At 35.3% G+C, this 20,347-nt stretch overlaps 2 protein-coding genes across 2 annotated transcripts; both read right to left on the bottom strand.

Annotated features, from left to right (window-relative positions):
- Positions 1-15,385: 15,385 nt before the first annotated feature.
- LOC138338439 (uncharacterized) lies at positions 15,386-16,087 on the bottom strand. The gene has a single exon (XM_069289403.1). It carries the CDS (start codon positions 16,085-16,087, stop codon positions 15,386-15,388), a length of 702 nt encoding a protein of 233 aa, XP_069145504.1.
- Positions 16,088-16,207: 120 nt separating this feature from the next.
- LOC138338438 (uncharacterized) lies at positions 16,208-16,699 on the bottom strand. The gene has a single exon (XM_069289402.1). The coding sequence runs from the start codon at positions 16,697-16,699 to the stop codon at positions 16,208-16,210; it is 492 nt and encodes a 163-aa protein (XP_069145503.1).
- Positions 16,700-20,347: the final 3,648 nt, after the last annotated feature.

Raw genomic sequence — 20,347 nt, 5'->3', positions numbered from 1 at the left:
TTATTGTCCTGGATATAATTTATCATTGCATGTTCCCTAGTTTTTAAATGGTTAGGTTGTGTGACAAGGGTTCTCGGTTTTTCCTTTTCTTTTTTGCTATTTCAAGTTGTATAAAAAGTAACAAGAAAATATAAGAGAAACTGTATTGACAATTTCATAATAATTGACTTTTCTCTTGGATTCTAGGGTAGATTATGAAGGGATGCGAAATTACACTATCGTATATGATGTTGCTTATATTCAAGTTAAGTTTCTACTTTTTAGGAGATAAAGTTGTACATATTAAATTTCTCTTTGAATACATGTGTTGGATTGACATGATTTCTTTCACGCTAGTTGGTACAGGGCCATAGATCTTTTATTTTAAAATCACTACCAAGAACAAAATTCTATACTTCAGTGATATCATTTTTTTCCTATCTTGAGACAAATAAATTCTTTTTTATACTTTTATTTCTTATTATAAGAACTTCCATCCAATAGAAAAGGTAAAGAATGTAGATGTTTTCATGATATGTTTCGTATCTCTGGGGACTTTTGTGGGTAGTATACCACTTGGATCTTCATATTTATTCCTTTTACCAGAAACTCATTACTTCTCTTGGTATCCATACTGATTTAAAAGAATACATGCCTTGCTTCGATTGTTTTTTTTTTACTTATTGTCAGGAAGATGTTATAATAGATGTCTAATATTTATGGTGTTTTTTTTCCATATATTGGCACTCATCTATTTGGTGAATCCTCTTTAAGAACTTCCCTTTTCATGCTTGAGTCTTTCCTTGTAGATCTAAAAGAAATGAGCATCATTGATCAGACATGCAATAGCTCCTTCTGGATTAGGGATGAGGATAAAATCTTTGATAATACCCTAGGCGATCTACTTTAATATAACAACCTATTCATGAAGATGGAAGAAGCACTTCCTAGGAAATCAGTTGATGATATCAAGGATCACTACAATATACTGCTAGAAGATATAGGTGTCATTGATTCTGGGCACATTCCATTACCCAATTATCCAAAAAATGCAAAGCAATGGAAACAAAAATATGAAAGCATATATTGAATCGCGAAGATGGACTCATTGGACAGAAGAGGAACACAGGTTGGTTTCCTGTGTACAGTTTTTGAGGATTGTTTGCTCTCCTTTTTTTGGAAGTCTGGTCATTTATGTTTTAATGTTTTATTTGTGTGTTTTCTATGAATTTACACATTGCATGCAAAAGGCTTTGAGAGGGTAAAACTTTTAATTAAATGTTGTCCTGCGATCTTATTTCCTGGATAATAACTTATTTCTCTATTTTTTCCTCTATAGGTCACCTCTTCGAGGCTTAGGTAAATATGGAAAAGGTGTCTTGAGGAGTATATCTAGGCATTCTGTGATAACAAGAACCACAATGCAGGAAAATAACCATGCTCAAAAATATTTCAAGTGCATTGAAGCAAACCACAAAAGGAACAGAAGAGAAGGAGCAAAACCAAGCGTGCTTGCACTACAACAAAAACAACTTTTAGCGACATTAAATATTGACACTAATAAAGAGTGCTAAAGGCTTTACGGGCATTAGTTAAGTTCCCTTAGAACCAATGTCTCTAAAGGCTTTAGGTACATATACAAATTGTGACAATTGCCGCTAAAAATATATATTTAGCGGCAATTAAGAATTAAATGTCACTAATGGTCATTTTTGTTGTAGTGTTGACATAATTAGCGTGGATGTTGAATTCCGTGGAACTTTTAAAGTTCCAAACACCATGGACATGATTTGAGCTGATTGCGGAGGATCACAAGCAGTGCCTAACAGTAGCAATGAGAGCATGTATCCTCGAGAAAGCACCAATGCTGAGCAGATGACAACAATTGTTGGGGGAGAGCTATCAGGTCAAAACACTTTTGTGAATGTTGACAGTCCCCCTTGACTATTTAATTTGCATGACCTGTTCACAGATCAGATGTTATGATTTCCTACACTTGATTTTTTAAGACTTAATCCATTATGTTAGACAAATATTGCTCTCATTTACCTATTCTTAATCTGGTTTAGATAGTTTTTCTAGACATGTGCATTTTGGTTGAGAATTTTCAATTAAAAACATTGCAACTATTTTCAAAGTTCTTGTCTTTTTTTTTTGTAACTGTTTGAGGGACTAAGGCGTGTTCTGGTCAAACATAAATTTATTATTGGTACAAGAGTTACCATTAAAGTTAGTATAAATTAAGGGACAAATATTTACTTTTTATGAGCATTAAGAACTTTCTGCTACATGATATGTATGAAGGACTAAAGTAGTTTAACGGCCATACATTAGTTATCACTTTGATCATGTTAAAGTTCTTTGACTGTCAAGATGACGACTGTCAACTTGAATGTTTACACAAGAAACTCCTATCCAAGCGTGTTTTAATTTTTCAATCCGGGGTAATTTGAGTGGCATAAGCTATTTCTTATATATAAACATTCGAGGGGAAATTGGAGGACTACCAATTGATTGACCCTGGAAGTAAAGAATGATATTTCGGCAAGCTCTTGTTTTCCCATGGCTGACTTGTGTACTCTCGTTCTCTTGTATATAAAGGATACTCTTTTTATCCTTAACAACCTTTTTCAACAGAAACGTTTTATCCTTATCCTTAGTGGGTATTTGTAACATATTGGTGTTTAAAATGTGTGAGTGGAAAATGAAGAGTTGCAACTTTTGTGAAGAGTTTTGACTTTTATGAAAATTTGTGACCTTTATGAAAGGTTGTGACCTTTTCGAATGATTGAAACTTTTCCAAAGGGTTGTGACCTTTCCGGTAAGGCACAATAAAAAAAATTTCACAATACCTTTTGTTTCTATAAATTGAGGGATTTCCTCTCATTTTATAAGAAAAATGAATTTTCTTGATTTCTGGTAATATCAGTAAATTTAGTATTCTAAGTGTACTTTATTGTTGTTGAATGGTTCACTGACACCGTCTTTTAAAATACCGATACCTCGGTGAGTAAGATCATTCTATCTTGGAGGATATATTCCATTAACCTAGGGTACGTGAGGGAAATAGTTTTCTTAAAGAGACACTGTGCATTCAATGGACTCGAAGAAAAATATTTTTGTATGTTGTTTCTGATCTCTTTCTGGTTCTATTTTCTCTACTAGTTTTATTTCTTGTTTTGAAAATACTCTCTAAACTTTGTTGTTTTTATGAAGTTCTTCAAAGTTTATGTTCTAAGTATCTTAGGAATACAAGATAAACAACAATCTTGAGGAAATTATTATACTTTTTGTATTTCTTGTATTCTACTGATTGAGAGAAATAGATCATGGAAGTAATAAAATTAATGCATTACTTCTCCACAATTCGGTGTTTTCTTAGTAAGTTCAAAGTGAAAAATGTACTAACAGAATAGGTGATATTTCGGTTAAAGATTACACTTGGTAACGTTGTTCTTATTTATCCAAGGAGGAAAATACTTTCTAAAAGTCAACAGTTTTCATAGTTATTATGTATGTCTTTTGAAAAAGATCTGCAAATCATATGATTTTTGAATGAATTTTCCTTGGCAAAAAGTAATGCGTTTAAAATTCTTTAGTTTGTAGAATTACAGATGCGCATATGTGTTTGATAAAATAGTATAAATGTTATAGTGGGAAGGGTAGTTTAAAAGAAAAGCATATTTTTGTGATAATCTACGAGTATTTTTAATTCTGTTTCGAGACCAAAAAATTATTTTTTTGTAGTTTTGTACTCCATGTGATATTTTATAGTGTCTGGTTTTTGTTGACTAAATTTTTTGTAGTTTTCGTCTTTGGATAAACTAGATTATGCTATTAATTTGAAGAATATAAAGACTATGCTATTAATTTGAAGAATATAAAGACTATGGTATGTATCCATTATCTGCTATCCTATGAAATTCAGTTGAAAATTCTTTAAAGCATGTTAACTGTAATTGGTGTTGGATGTATCGTTAGGGTGCGCTGAGTCAAGTCTGCCTCCTTTTTTCAGTTTCGAAAAATAGATTACACAACCTGTTTATATATGTTGTTATTTTTACTCATGTCTCACACTCAACCTTTTTGTCCATACGCGATTATGTTTTTGCAGTGCAAGAAACTAGTGTTTGAGTTTGCGCCAGTGATTCTCGTAAATGCTGAATAATTTCTGGAACAAAATGACATATGTTCTATTCTTCATGCTTGTGAGCCTTCAGTAGATAAAGAGCAAGCATCACAAAAAAAGCAAACTTCATAGCATTCTGCCTCATAAGGAAAGAATAATGGTATTCAGACTAGGTTGGGAACATCATAATAGTGTATGAAATATTGTGTATAATGTATATAGTTTAATATGTTTGAATTCCAAACTTCATTTTTGCAAAGGGTAATTATATTAAATGTTAGTACTGTCTATTTAGTGATTTACATTCAAGTTTCACCAATTTAGAATTCTTAACAGATAGAGATAATAGTTGGGTCAGGGCTACGACAAGTTTTGATGCATTAAGACATTGACTGGCCTTGCCTTATCACATTCACTATTTTTCAAAATTTTACTGGCATGACGCAAATGTGAATCATTGAGTCAATAATATATCAATAGATTCAAAATATTGAGAGAAAATCATGTCAAAATTTGAGACTGATTAGAGGAGGTTAGAGTTGGTTGGGATTGAAACTAATCAGTTTACAATGTACACTTTATTACATCAACAAATGTTTATAGTATTGTAAATTTGTATTTAAAGAATTTTACTGATTCCAACAAACTATGCAAAAACACGAAGTTACAAAAGTTTAATGAATCGGTGAAGAACAGAAGAGCAAAAATTAATTCATAAAACTAAAATCTGAAAAACAGAAAGAGGATCAAGCCCACTGAATGCACAATATCCCCTTAAGGAAATTATTCCCCTCTAGTATGTGAGGTTTGATTTGCAATGTGTCCTCTCAGGATAGAATGATCTCAATCACCAGTGCATTGATAATCCAAAACGATGGTGTGAGCGAGCCACTAAATTACAGCAAAGTACGCTTAGAATACTAGATTTAGTAGTAGTAGAAGAAGTCCAAAAATCAGTTTTTTTAAAATGAGAGGAAATCCCTCCATTTATAGAAAACAAAGGATAGTGTGAAGAGATTCTTATTGTGCCTTACCGGAAAGGTCACAAACTTTTGGAAAAGTCAATACAATCTTTCGAAAAGATCGTAACCTTTAATAAAAGTTGCAACTCTTCATTTTCCATTCATATATTTTAAAACCCAACAATCCCCCCATGAATGGAATGACTCCAAGACAAAGAAACGAACAAGTATGTGTACTTCACAAGCAATAATTAATTGCATCTGAATAAGTAGGTTTTCCCTTTGACTTTCCATACTGAACATATATCGTATATACTCAATCAACCGGTAGATGTGATATCTTTGAACCGTCGAGGTTTGGCATATACCTAGACAACCATAGATCACACAATTTAACCTTAACTTTTTATGGTTTTTATGATTGTGTTCGTTTCAACTATGAATACCTCTTGGTTTCATGGGAGTATAGAGAATCGACTTTTGACAATTATTATCTTTGAAGCGTTTTACACTTCATACTCACATAGGTTATTTCTAACCGTGTTGTCGCATAGATATACTATTTGGTCAAATCTGCCAAACTTAGCAAATCATTAAAAACATTAAGCTTTATTAACTCATTACCAAGCCTTAATGTTGTATCGTTGTTCCTGAGCATTGTCTTCATCATTAGAATGGATTCAGTTTGTTAACAATGTCGAACCGTTAGTCACAACTTTGTTTTTCTCCTTGAATCTACCTTTTGGGATCTCCAGTCTACTAGATAGAGTTACCCACATGATGACTTCTCCTAAGCCGTAAACTCATTTTCTTTGATGATCTTTAAATTTTCTCTCTAGTTAGGCTTTTTTTGTAAGTGGATCGCGTACATTAGCCTTTGACTTTACATAGTCAATGTTTTATTCGGAATAATATTTTTATAAGTTTTTTGACTATTTGAGAGTCGCCAATTAATTTTTTAAGGAAAATCAAGAAAACTTAGTTTTCAAAAAGATTTAAGCAGAAAGCTTAAGAAAACTTTAAAGGGGTTCGGGGATTCCTATTTATATTTTAGGAAGGTATTTAAAGAACCTAAAATATCCGTTAATACGATTTTCCGGCAACTAACTTGCTTGGCTAAAATAACTTTAATTTTGATATATCTAAAATATCAACTTTTAACTAAGTGAATTATGTTAACTTGCAAACTTATTTATTATCATTTTTTAGTCTATTTAAAGTCGATCGATTTTAGGCTTGGCGGAAAAAACATAACAACGCTACTCAAGGATCTCGAAGGTTCGACCCTAAAACTAACAATAAATATCAACAAACAATAGACGATAAAGTAAAAGGGAGAGGGAGAGAGATAGAGAGAAAGTTGGGTCCAAATCCAGTTTCTGTCCGCCTGATCCGGTATTTGGATCCTTTGTTTGTGGGCCTTAGTCCCACTCGACTTGTACTTGTCCTAAACTATTCAAGGTAATAGTAATACAAAAGGTCTTAGGCTCAAATAAAATACAATATTTTCAAAATAAAAGAGGCCCTCTTGGCACAACTTCTTCAAATCTCCGACTACTCTGAATTTTGACTCAACGATCTGTTCATCGATTCTAGGGACCGCTTGACTTGATGAAGAAAGAATTTGGGCCTTTACGGCCACAAGGTGGAATTCAAGTAGGAAAGGGAGTCCAAATTTGACTTGAATGTGCAAGTTCATGCAACGAAGAAATAAAGTTAGTAAACGAACTATTGCTTATTAAACTTAGTTATAAAGCTCAAAGGTAATCAACTCAACATCGTATCCTTCACAATGACTTAACTAACAAACTCGTTACTAAGCTAATGCAAACAAATTAGAATTAATCCCAAAGTAAACTTATAACATGAAAACTAATGGTGATTAAGAACATTTAACGATCAAGATATATTTCTCACAGGGAATAGACAGATGATAATCATTTGGTTACTTCTAAATAACCAACAACTTCATAAAAGTCATTTAAAAAACTATCAACTTGATAGCACCATACAGATAAGTTAGAACGGCAATTTTGGGAACTATTACACATTAAAGCAAAAGATCACAAAATAAATAGGAAAGGGGAAACTCAAATATTAGCCTTAAACTTGATATCCTTAAGAAAGAGTTAAAATAACTCTCTGTGAGAAACAAGAATACCGAAAATATACATAGCTATCTAAGGCATTTCAACACGTAGCAAGTAAGAAGGAAACTAGATTCGAAACATGAATCCTCACAACATGGGAACAACTCAATACATATCATGTCTTATACTCAAGAAATAAAGAAATGGATACTGGAAAACAAGAAAAATATATAAATAAATAATAATAATTTACTTCAAGTAACCATAACAGATCATGTGCAAATAAAGAAACGAAAATAACTTCACAAGTAGGCATAATGAAGAGAGGAAGTAAAAGACAAGAAGAAAATAATCTGAGGCTAGTGAAGGTAAGACATATTTTGAAGCTTCAACCAAAACAAAGACACCACATTCAAACGAAATGTCATACCGGCGCATCTGTTGAGCAGCGACGACTAACAACAAAACAACTATGCAAACAGATTTTTCCGTCGCCAAATAACATATCTTTTAGACACAAGAAAAGACATTACAAAGGAAGGAATATTACCTTCTTTTGATCCACCGAAACAAAGACAGCAAACATGAGGACGACCTTTACCACCTCAAGCACCGAAAACGAGTGGAAATCAAATAAAGCTGGGCAAACTCCAAGAAGCTCTCTACTGAGAAGTGTATTTCGAGTGTATGGCTATAAGTTTCTCAAAAAAGGCTCTGTATTTTTACTAGGAAAATTTCCAGCCAAACGAAAGCCGCTAAAGTTTTCAACCTTTTCCTCACACTAATTTTCCAACTAAAAAAATCTCCGTGTTTCTTCTTTTTCTTTTTCACCACGATTTTCTTTTTTATCTCAGTTCTTTCTGTGGAAAAAATCTCAAAACTAAATTTTTCCCCAAATTTTCTTCCTCTCTCCACTACAGTGAAAGCAAAAAGAATATATATATCTGATAGAATATATGCCTTCACTTAACAGAATAATGAACTAGGTCCCTTACTACAATAATAAATATACCCAGAAAGTTTAATGCAGTAAAATCAACACAATAATTTTACGTGGAAACCTCCTTGCTGAAGGGAGTAAAACCATGACCTGTCTCACAAGATTTTCAATCGATTTCACTAATCTTCAAAAGCAAAAGTAAAACACGATTACAACAAATGTGAGAAGAAGTTTTTATTCTCACGTTTAAGCAATAGTCTCTATTGCTTAACAAGCCTAAGTAGAAAATAATCTACCCACTAAGCTATCCCACTTGGACAACCTAGACTTTTAACACTACCCACTGATTCCTTTATAGTTTCAGGAATAGTTTACAATGTAAGAACAAGAGAATATATTACTAAACAGCTACACTAAAAGCTCCAGAGATTACTGCTGTTCTTGGAATAATTCTACCTTTTGTTAACTAGAAGCCTTTGCAAATGTTATTGAAAAGTTCTATCTCAAGTTGAAAAAACTACCAAAGATGTTTAGGAAAGTGCCTTTTATATGGACAAGTCACTTTCCTTAAACTCTTTCCCATTGGATGGAGAAGTCTCAGTATTTGACGCCATTGGGAAGTGTGCACCTACTTTTTGTACTTTCTCCAGCTGGTAGCCAACTGGCTCGTTACAATGAGAGCATGATACCTCTACAAGGTCCCTGTGTTTGTTTCATCTTAAAACGCTCAAGTAAGAAACCTGGTACCTTTACAAGGTCCCTAAGTTTGTCAAATCATCAAAACAGAAAATAACATTTTCCCCCTTTTTGATGATGACAAACAATGGTCTGAGATCTCCTCCAACTTTGTTCCCCTTACTATATTCCCCCTCAGTGTTTTCCCCCTTACTGTACTCCACCTCACTGTATGATCATCCAGCTACTTACCTGTTTTACTTCCCCCTTTTGGCATCATAAAAAAAATATGTAGTAAACCAGTGATGTCAACAGTAATACAAAATAAGATCAAAGCTAAAAAGCAATCAATCAGGAAGGGAAAAGCATTCACAAAAGACTATAATCAGAATAACAGAGGAATAAGTTAACCGGCATTCCACAATAACATTAATACATTAAAATCAAACTCAATATACATCAACACAAAGATAAGCCACAAAAAGAACGACACAGGGGAGGGTTTTTAACAGGCTAGGAAGAGGGAGGAGGATGAGACAGAGACTAGATGATGAGAGTGAGTCGAGCATTGGCAGCATCATTATCTTTAATAGCCTTCTCCTGCAAGGCAGTGGTCTTAGCCTTCAACTCTGCATTCTCTCTCTCCAGAGTTTGTACCACTGAAGAACCAGGTCCCTCATTCTGTGCACTAAGCAGTTCTTCTTTGAGTATAGCAATTTCGGCCTCTTTACCACTCAAACGCACAGTGAGCGCCTCAATTTCATGCTTAAGCTCATCCTGATCTTCAATGAGTTGAGCCATCTTGCTCTTTGGATAGCCTCTCCCTTCAATACACTCGCACTCGACCAGGGTACTCTCGGAGATAGTCTGTTTAACTGTCCCGACCTTTCCAACACTGAGAGGAATTTGAAAATGTTTGAATACTTCCATGAGAAAGTATCCGTATCCCATTCCATGAACACCTTTCCTCTCGATGACGGTTTTGTAGATATGCTCCAGCATTAGACCTGGGAGATTCAGGGCTTCGAAGCTACACAACATCTCCATCACAAAACAGTGAGCAGCAGTTGCTAGTGTCCTCTTTTCAGTGCGAGGAAGGAGAACTTTGTTGATGAACTCAAAGACCAACTAGTACTCGCTCTTCATGATTTTATTATAAATCCCAGCAACCTTGGTTGTGGGTGTCTTAGAAATCACAGAAGCAAACTCAGTAGAGCAAGTTCTTCCAGCACAGATCGGGTCCCCTCTCTAGGCCCCCTCAGAATTTTACTCAACAAACCCTCATCTAGATGTACAACAATGTCATTGACCCGTGTAAGGATACTCCCATATTCTTTGAATTGAATATTATAATAAAATTCGCGCACTTCTTCTTCATAGAGGATGGGGGATTTTCTGTTGAACAAATGCATCCATGATAGAATTTCAACCATATCATGAAGAGAGTCCATGCCTTGAAGAGTTATAATTCCCATATCAAAAACTCTCCCAGCCAAGACGGCTTGCTTTCTCAGGCTGTCAACAACTTACTGCATGTTGACACTCTCATATCTCCTGGCTTAAGCACCAGGTCCCTGTGATCTCTTCCTTTTGCCTCCAGAACCTTTCCTTTTGGACTTTGTGTTTTCAACCTTCTTTGAAACCTTTCCCCTTTTCATCTCTGCCCTTTTCTTCTTACTTTTCTTTTCCACTTCCTCAGTGGATTACTCAACAACATCAGTCTCAGGTATTTTGAAATTTGATACCTTGAAGGTTCTTGCACTTCCAACTGCAGCAGTAGTACGTGCACTAGCCTTCAAGGCATCAGCCATAAATTTTTGAGCAGCAGACCTAGTGGTAGGTCTTCTCCTAGGGGTCTCTTCTACAACCTTCTCCTTCCCTTTTCTAGATATCTCACCTTCTCTTCGCTCAACCTTCCATTTTAAAGGTTCCTCCTCACTTTCAGAGTCAGAGGAGGAAGAAGAAGGATACCTTCCAATATCAGGAGTTTTATCAAAAATGGGTTGAGTGTTTCTTACCTCTTCCCTCTGCAACACTTCAGTTTAATTAGCCATTGCTTCTCCCCGCATCATAGCCAAACTCTCAATCACCAACTCTTCACTTGCTGCCAATATATTGGACTCACATGCCTTATGCTTGGGTAGATCTCCTTCAAAGAGATTGTCAGGCAGCATATCTTGAAACGGACCAGGTCCAGTAGGCAAGCATGTACTGTTTAGATCTATGGCATAGAAAGGATTGTCGGGTGTGTCTTGCTGAGAACTAGAAGGGGCATTGGGTCTAGACTGTACGTTAGACGGAGAGTAGAAAGAAAGTGGCTCTATTTCGCTAAGAGCATTTAGCATCTGTTTAGAGGTACAAGAAGGAGAAGACATGTTTGACACACAAACGAAAATGGTTTTTCGAACAGAGAGAAGAAGAAGAAGAAACAAAGTTTGTCTTTTTAAATTTTTCTTAAACCCTTCTTGAAATAAAAAGAATGTTAAAGGATGGATGTGGATTTCAAAAAGAAGTAAATAGGGTTTTTAAAAGGCGTGAAAAGGTACCAGGTCTGTGATTGGATGTGTCATTTGAGAGAGAAACGATGGGACTAACGGTCAGAGTGACCGATGACTGACATGTGGCATTATCAACGGTCATATTTTTCAGTTTCAAATTAATGTATAAATGCTAACCTGGACAGGCACCAGGTACCATAGCACAGTTACGTCCTCATTTCCCAGTTGTTCTAGTCATTTCCTTTGATAAGCAAGTCCTTCCTGAAAGTATACCTACAAAAGGTACAAAAAGACATCTGCAATTTGCTTCTCCGTTGGACAATATGTGAGCACAATATTTCCCTTCTCAACATTATCTCTCAAAAAGTGATGTCTAACACCAATATGCTTTGTTCTCTTATGATGGATTAGTTTGTTTCCCATACTAACAACACTAGTATTGTCACACATAAGAGGAATTGCTTTGATGTGAATCCCAAAATCTTCCAAGTGTTGCCTGATCCACAGTAAGTGTGAACAGCAGGCTGCAGCAACTACATACTCATCTTCAGCAGTTGAAAGAGCCACAAAGTTCTACTTCTTGGTTCCCCATGAGAAGAGTGATGATCCAAGGAAATGAGCCATTACAGAAGTACTCTTCCTGTCAACTTGATAACCAGCAAAATCAGCATCTGCAAAACCAACCAGATCAAAAGTGTCACCTGCTGGATAGAAGAGAACCAGGTCCCTATTTTCATCAAGTATCTGAGAATACGTTTTGCAGCCTTCAAGTGTGAATCACAAGGACATTCTTCAAACCTGGCACATATTCCAACACTATAAACAATATCAGGCCTGCTAGCAGTCAGATATAACAAGGATCCAATGATTCCCCTATACATTGTTTGATTCACAGGAAGATCAGATTCCTCTACTACAAGCTTGGAATTTGTTCCCATAGGAGTATCAATAGGTTTAGAGTCAAACATATTGAATTTCTTCAGTAGCTCCTTGATGTACTTTTCCTGACATATTGAAATCCCATTTGATGATTGCTTGATTTGTAAGCCCAGGAAGAATGTCAGTTAACCCATCATGCTCATTTCAAATTCCTTGCCCATTAATGATGAGAATTCTTCACACCAATGTTCTGAAGTAGCTCCAAAAATTATGTAATCCACATAAAATTGAATGATAAGCAATTCTTGTTGTCTTTTCAATAAGAACAAAGTATTGTCTATCTTGCCTCTTTTGAAACCATTCTTCAGCAGAAACTTTGACAGCCTTTCATACCATGCTCTTGGAGCCTGCTTCAGACCATACAATGCCTTATTCAATCTGAACACTTGATCTGGTAGCTCTACATCTTCAAAACCAGGAGGCTATTGACAAATACCTCCTCTTTGAGATCTCCATTCAGAAATGCACTCTTCACATCCATTTGATACAGCTTGAACCCCATGAATGCAGCAAAAGCTATTAAAATTCTGATAGCCTCTATTCTGGCAACAGGTGCAAAAGTCTCATCATAGTTTATTCCCTCTTCTTAATTATATCCTTTGACCACCAACCTGGATTTATTTCTAGTAATCACTCAATTTTCATCAAGCTTGTTTCTGAAAACCCATCTGGTTCCTATTGTTGTTCTGCCTACAGGTAGAGGAACCAGGTACCATACCTTGCTTCTTTCAAACTGATGAAGTTCTTCTTGCATAGAGTTGATCCAATCTGCATCACCTAATGTTTCTTTCACATTCTTGGGCTTAATAGATGATATGAATGCTGAAAATGCAACTAGATTTCTTGTTTTTGATCTAGTATGAATTCCTGGATTCAAAGGAGAAATAAGATTATCAAGAGGATGTGATGAACTATGCTTCCATCCTGATCTTAGAGCAGACTGGTTGAGCTGATCAACATGTTCTTCTTCATCAAGAGAGACATCATTTTCTGGGGAGTTTGATGTACTCTGGCTGGAATTTTGAGTAGTACCAGGTACCTCATCGCCCTTTTCAACCTCATCAACCTCTTCAGGTAGGCTATGATTCTGATCATCACAGTTATTTTTCAGTTGTTGTTCTGCATCAGCTTCACTTCCTTCAATTTTCTGCGAATTGAACAGTTTGATCACATCATCTTCATCATTTGATCCATTATTCTTCAAGCTTCCATCTTCATCAAATACAACATGAATGCTTTCCTCAATGCATTGGGTTCATTTGTTGAATAAATTGTAAGCCTTACTCGATGAGAAATATCCAACAAATACTCCTTCATCACTCCTAGGATCAAATTTACCTAGATCATCCTTTTCATTGTTCAGCACAAAACACCTGCATCCAAATGCGCTAAGATAACTCAGCATAGGCTTTCTGCTGTTAAGCAGCTTAAAGGGGGCCTTATTCAAGACAGCTCTTATCAGACACCTGTTGATAACATGACATGCTATGTTAACAGCTTCAGCCCAGAAATTTTGAGGATGATTTGATTCAATAATTATAGTTCTGGCAATGTTCACCAAGGTTCTGTTTTTCCTTTCCACTACTCCATTTTGTTGAGGAGTTCTAGGATTAGAACAATTATGACTCGTACCATTCTCCATGCAGAATTTATCCAATTTTGAGTTCTCAAACTCAGTACCATGATCAAATCGAATGCTGCAAATGACTTGATTCAATTTGGTTTGAATCATTTTGAAAAACACTACCAACTCTTCAGCTGTTTCTGCCTTTGATTTCAAGAATCTTGTCCATGTATATCTCGAGTAATCATCAACAATCACCAAAATGTACTTCTTACCATTTCTGCTTTGAACCTTCAGGGGTCCACACAAGTCCATGTGAAGCAGCTTTAGTGTTCTTGATGATCTTACTTGTTTTTTAGGCTTAAAGGATGATCTGATTTGTTTTCCTTTAACACAAACTTCACAGATTTTATTTTCAGCAAACTTCAGCTTTGGTAGACCTCGGACGAGGTCCTTAGAAATCAGTTTGTTCAATAAAGATGAGCTTACATGCCCCATCCTATGATGCCAAAGATCAGCATTCTCATTCTGAGCGCTAAGACATGTTAGGTCATCTCCATGAGACGTTTCTAAGTTGGCCACATACATATTTTTACTTCTGTGAGCAGTGAGAATTACCATCTTTGTAGTTAGACTCACCACAGTGCACTTCTCAGAAGTAAATTTGACTTCATTTCCTTTGTCACAGATTTGAGACACACTCAACAAACTATACTTCAACCCGTCCACATGATACACATTGTCGATTGAATCTCCAAGAGATTTTCCCACTTTGCCAACTCCCAAAATGTACCCCTTATTTCCATCACCAAAAGAGACACCTCCTCCTTGAAGTGTCTTGAGTGAGAGGAAATCTTTTACATCACCAGTCATATGTTTAGAGCATCCACTGTCCATATACCAACATTGACTGTTGCTCCTCTCACTCACCTGCACCAAGAATCAGTTGTTTAGCTTGGGAACCCATTTCCATTTGAGTTCCCAGAAGGCAAACAAAGGAGTGATTAGATTGTATTTAGTCCAATAGGGTAGATTTTGAAGATTTCTAACAAAGGACATTGGAGTAGTGACAGATTTTTTCTTTGAAAATCTATGAGTTGAAACATGCTTTGGAGGACCAGGTCTCTCTTTTGGTGAATTTTTCCTTTCAGCATAATTAGAGAGTCTTTCATAGGAGTTTCTCCAGCCAGCACACTCTCCCTTTAAATGCCCATTCTTACCACAATGAAGACAAAGCAGATTGTCAGACACAAACACATACTTGCTGTGAGGATTATAAGGAGGAGTGATGTTCAAACTTCCTAGTCTTTCCTTATTGAAATTACTCTGATTTGTTGCATTTGACAATAACTTTGAGGATTTTGTCCACTTAAGAGATTTTTCAAGTTCTTCCTTAAATTTGAGAATATCCTTTTCTAATTTGTTGCTTTTTTCCAACGATAGACCAAGATTTTTCTCAGAGTTTTTCAATTTTTCTTGAATTTCAACTTGTAAACCATTTTTCATTCCATTTATCTTTTCAGCTTCTTCAGTTATCTGATTCAACTGGTTCTTAAGTTCACAATTATAAGACTCTAGAGACACTATTCTTGACATTTTCTCTTCAAGTTTAACTTTTTTTTCCAGTTAAACTATCAAGTTCAGCATTCATGGTGTCTCTTTCAGATGTTAACTCAATTACAGAATCAATCATGACTTTTGCCAACGTTCTCAATTTTTTAAGAGAATAATTATCCATGTCATTTTTCATATCAAGAAGAGTTACCTGGTCGTCCTCTTCTTCATTTTCTGTATGAGCCATGAGAGCAAACATTTCATTGAAAATGGTTTCCTCCTCATGTACTGCCACCATAGACACATCATTTGGTTCATCAGGATCTTCTGAATCACTTGAAGAATCCCCCCACGCAGCAAGAGCCTTTTTGACCACCAAATCTGCAGCAGCTTTTCGATCTCTCTTACCGAGTACCAGGTCCCTTCTCTTCTCTTTGTAACTTGTTGGTTTTTGATGTTCCTTGTTTTCATTCTTGAGCAGAGGACACTCTCTGATAAAGTGCCCAGCTTTTCCACACTTGTAGCATGTATCACCTTGAGTAGCATTTCGAGAACCATTTGTTCCTCTTTTAAAAACATTGTTTTTTCTCACAATTTTTTGAAATCTGTTGATGAGATATGCGATATCATCATCACTGGAATCTTCATCTGATTTGTACTTCAGCATCAATGACTTATCCTTTTTAGCTTCCTTCATTGATGAATCGTAATTTCGATTCATCTCATGTTTCTTCAGATTTCCAATCAAAGCATCCATAGTCAGCACTTTCAAATCTTTGGCTTTTGTGATGGCATCAACCTTGCTTTCCCAAGATTTTGGAAGAATTCAAAGTACTTTTTTGACTTGTTTGCTCATGCTTATAGGTTCACCAAGACTTCACAGCTCATTTCTAATGGAAGACAATTTTGTAAACATGTCATGAATTGTTTCTCCTTCTTTCATTTTGAAGTTCTCATATCGAGAGGTAAGCATGTCAATCTTTGATTTTTTGACTTGTTCAGTTCCTTCATGAGCAGTATTCAAACAATCCCAAATTTCCTTAGCAGACTCACAAGCTGACACCCTGTTGAACTCATCAGGTCCTATCCGACAGACAAGAAGAGTTTTTGCTTTATAGCCCTTTTCGATCTTTTTTCTATCAGCTTCGTCGTATTTCTGTCTAGGCTTTGGAACAAGACTAGTTTTCTCTCCATCCTTTTCTTCCATCATTGGAATAAATGGTTCATCAAGTACAATATCCCATAACTCGCTGTCTTCAGCCATGAGGTAATAAAACGTTCTAACTTTCCACCAACTGTAGAAATGTCCATTGAAATGGGGAGGTCTTGTTGACGACTGACCTTCTTCGAGATTAAGTGGAGCAAACATTCTAGAACAAATATCACTTCCTTGGTGTTAACCAAATAGAGAGAACCTGGCTCTGATACCACTTGATAGAATATATGCCTTCACTTAACAGAAAAATGGACCAGGTCCCTTACTACAATAATGAATATACCCAAAAAGTTAAATGCAGTAAAATCAACACAATGATTTTACGTGGAAACCTCCTTGCTTAAGGGAGTAAAACCACGACCTTTCTCATAGAATTTTCAATCATTTTCACTAATCTTCAAAATCAAAAGTACAACACGATTACAACAAATGTGAGAAGAAGTTTTTAATCTTACGTTTAAGCAATAGCCTCTATTGCTTAACAAGCCTAAGTAGAAAACAATCTACCCACTAAGCTATCCCACTTGGACAACCTAGACTTCTAACATTACCCAGTGATTCCTCTATAGTTTCAGGAATAGTTTACAATATAAGAACAAGAGAATATATTCCTAAACAGTTACACTAAAAGCTCCAGAGATTACTGCTGTTCTTGGAATAATTCTACCTTTTGTTAACTAGCAGCATTTGCAAATGTTCTTGAAAAGTTCTATCTCAAGTTGTAAAAACTACCAAAGATGTTTAGCAAAGTGCCTTTTATATGGACAAGTCACTTTCCTTAAACTCTTTACCATTGGTTGGAGAAGTCTCACTTTCTGACGCCATCGGGAAGTGTGCACCTACTTTCTGTACCGTCTCTAGCTGGCAGTCAACTGGCTCGTTACAATGAGAGCCTGGTACCTCTACAAGGTCCCTGTGTTTGTTTCATCTTCAAACGCTCAACTAAGAAACCTGGTACCTTTACAAGGTCCCTAAGTTTGTCAAATCATCAAAATTGCAAATAACAATATCGAAAACTAGGATTTAGTTTTTGAGGGAAAAGGGCCAAAATGGAATTCCCCCAAATAAAAAGATCAATTCAAAATCCTCTTGGACCAAAGAACAGTTGGGTCTTGGATGAATTTTCAAACCAAAACCTGCAAAATCCAGGCAAGAGCGGTGTTGGACGGACTGGATTCACTTCCTAACGTCCTTGCGCTTGGCATGGCATGATCATAAGGCGCAAGGACGAGACACAACTACCTCAGGCTTTTGCTGCCTTGTAATACTGTTGCAGTGAGGAAGAAGATGAGACGGAACGTAGACACGCGTTTCTCACCCCGTTAGCTTTGACGCACGCTACTGTCGCTTTCTGGGAGCCGTTGGGGAACGTTGTTGGTTGTCGTTCCTTCACGCGTCTGCATTCCTGCTTGCTATAGACGTTGGAGGATTTTAAGGTATCCTTTTTATTATTATTATTATTATTATTGTTTGTTTGTTTTGAAGGGAAGGGTATTGGGTTGGGTCTGGTCTACTGGAAAGGAAATGGGCTGGATTTGATCTGGAAAATGTAATTGGGTTAGAAAATAAGAAGAGTGAGTTTCTGGGTTATTTTGTTAATGAGCTGCTGTAATTTAATTGGAATGGGTTAAATGGTCCAAATTTGTCCCTTTAAATGGCTGAAATAAATTATCAAAGTTAAACTAATTTTAGATTGTAATCTGATCGAATCTAGACGAAGAATTCGACTAAAGGTTAAATAAAATGAATCAATAAAAATAAATTAATGAGCTTCTTAATTTTGACGAAATAAAATAACTAAATTTAATTACAAACTAAACAATTTAAAACATAGACTATCATATAACCGAACTAATTAGTAAAATATTTAAATGAAGTAAAATATTTTTGAGGCAATTTTCGAATAAACATTAAAATACGCTAATCGTATATATAATTACGCAAATCGTATATATTAACTAAAAAACATAATGAGTGATGAGATTAATTTAAAATAACTTAAAACATTTAAAATTTATAAATCTTATTATTTCGAATAATTTAAAATCTAAAAGCTTGTTAATTAATTCATATCATCGAGGGTAAAAATTTTGTGTCAACAATCAATTCTGATAATTCCACTAGAGAGTAATTTTCTAACGGTGTAAGTATATGTCCTATGTGATGAGACTTTCAGTTATACATCATGTTCCATACCCTACTTATTGCATCCTCACTATTAAAGTGTATGCATACTAATGCCAATGGTTTGGGCCAAAAAAGAATATCTATCAAGAAATTTCAGAGTCTTTGAACTTATTCACCGACCTTATCTTGAGCACCTAGCAAAGAGATCATTGTAGAGCTAGCGATATATGTCTTTTTAGAATATTTCCAAGAGACTTGTCCTCTACCAAGAGTATTGCATATCCACTCGTGAATTTTACCGCATTTGTCTGGTAATCGAATTTGCATCATTATATCCTTTCAATACTGTTGAATATTGTTATAATACAAGACATGGATTTAAGTATTTATTAATTATTGCAAAACTATTTTCATTGTCATCTATTGAGTTCGATTGGTATTACTCATGAACCAACTCAGTTCATTAATAGCAAATTTTATATCTAATCGCGTACATTTCGTGATATACATCATACTTCCCAATACTGTATAACAATATAATTGTGAGTCACTTTCGCTTTCACTCTTTTGAAATGCAAATCTCACATTTAATGGAGACTTGACAATATTGAAGTCCAAATATTTGAACTAGTCAAGTGCCTTTTTAATACAATGAGAGCGTGAAAATGCTAAACATTATGGAGTTCTATGGATTCTTATACCTGAGATCGTATTAGAAACTCTAAGATTTATCATTCCAAACTTTCTTTCTAGGGTACGTTTAGCATCATTTATGTTATTAGCATCTCTATCGATGATCAAATTATCACAAATATACAAACAAATAATGACCTTGTGATTTTAATGTGAACACATTTATCACTTCCATCATTTTTAAATCAATTTCCCAACATGGTTTAGTCAAATTTCTTATGTCATATTTGGGTGCTTGTTTTAGTCCATAATGTGACTAAACAAGTTCTCAGTATTTTATTTATTTACCAGGAACCACAAAACCCTCAGGATGTTCCATATAAAATTTCTTCCTTGAAATCACCGTTTAAGAGATTATTCTTCCCATTCATTTGATGAATTTGGAGGTCATATACCACAGCTAACACAATTAATATCCAAATGAATATAATTCTAGTTACTGGCGAGTTTGTCTAAAACCTTTGATATAAAGTCTTGCTTTATATTTGTAAACAGTTCCATTGCCTTTTATTTTCCTTTTGAGGATTCACTTTGAACCCAAAGGCTTATTTCCTGGAAGAAGATCAACCAACTTCAAATAGGATTGTTCAAGATTGAACCAATCTCGCTATTGACATTATCTGTCAAAAAGGATGAGTTTACAAAAGACATAAGACATTTTACAAAATCATATTCGAAAGAAGTAGATGTCCTTTGACATTTACTACACCTCTGAATCTCTTTATTAAGCACATTCTCCTCTTTGCGATAAGGATTATTCCTCCAAACGAGTTTTGTGGAAAACACGAACTTATAAATAATGCATCCATCATTTCTTTCAATGTTCAGGTTTTCACTAGATTGAGGTGAATAAGGCAGCAGTTTGATAGACGATTCCACTTTCCAAACATATTTATGCACATTCTTATCACTTCTTATCTTTTTTCCAACTGATTTTCAACTTCGATATTATATTTCTCTAGACATCTCTATTGCTTCATC

The sequence above is a fragment of the Solanum lycopersicum genome, chromosome 9, assembly GCF_036512215.1.
Source record: "Solanum lycopersicum chromosome 9, SLM_r2.1".
Lineage (NCBI taxonomy): Eukaryota > Viridiplantae > Streptophyta > Magnoliopsida > Solanales > Solanaceae > Solanum > Solanum lycopersicum.
This window is presented reverse-complemented; position numbering and strand designations above follow the sequence as displayed.

Bases quoted from the DNA above. Each gene is read 5' to 3' on its own strand.
- LOC138338439 (XM_069289403.1), bottom strand. From the start codon at position 16,087: ATGGATGCTTTGATTGGAAATCTGAAGAAACATGAGATGAATCGAAAT.
- LOC138338438 (XM_069289402.1), bottom strand. From the start codon at position 16,699: ATGTTTGCTCCACTTAATCTCGAAGAAGGTCAGTCGTCAACAAGACCT.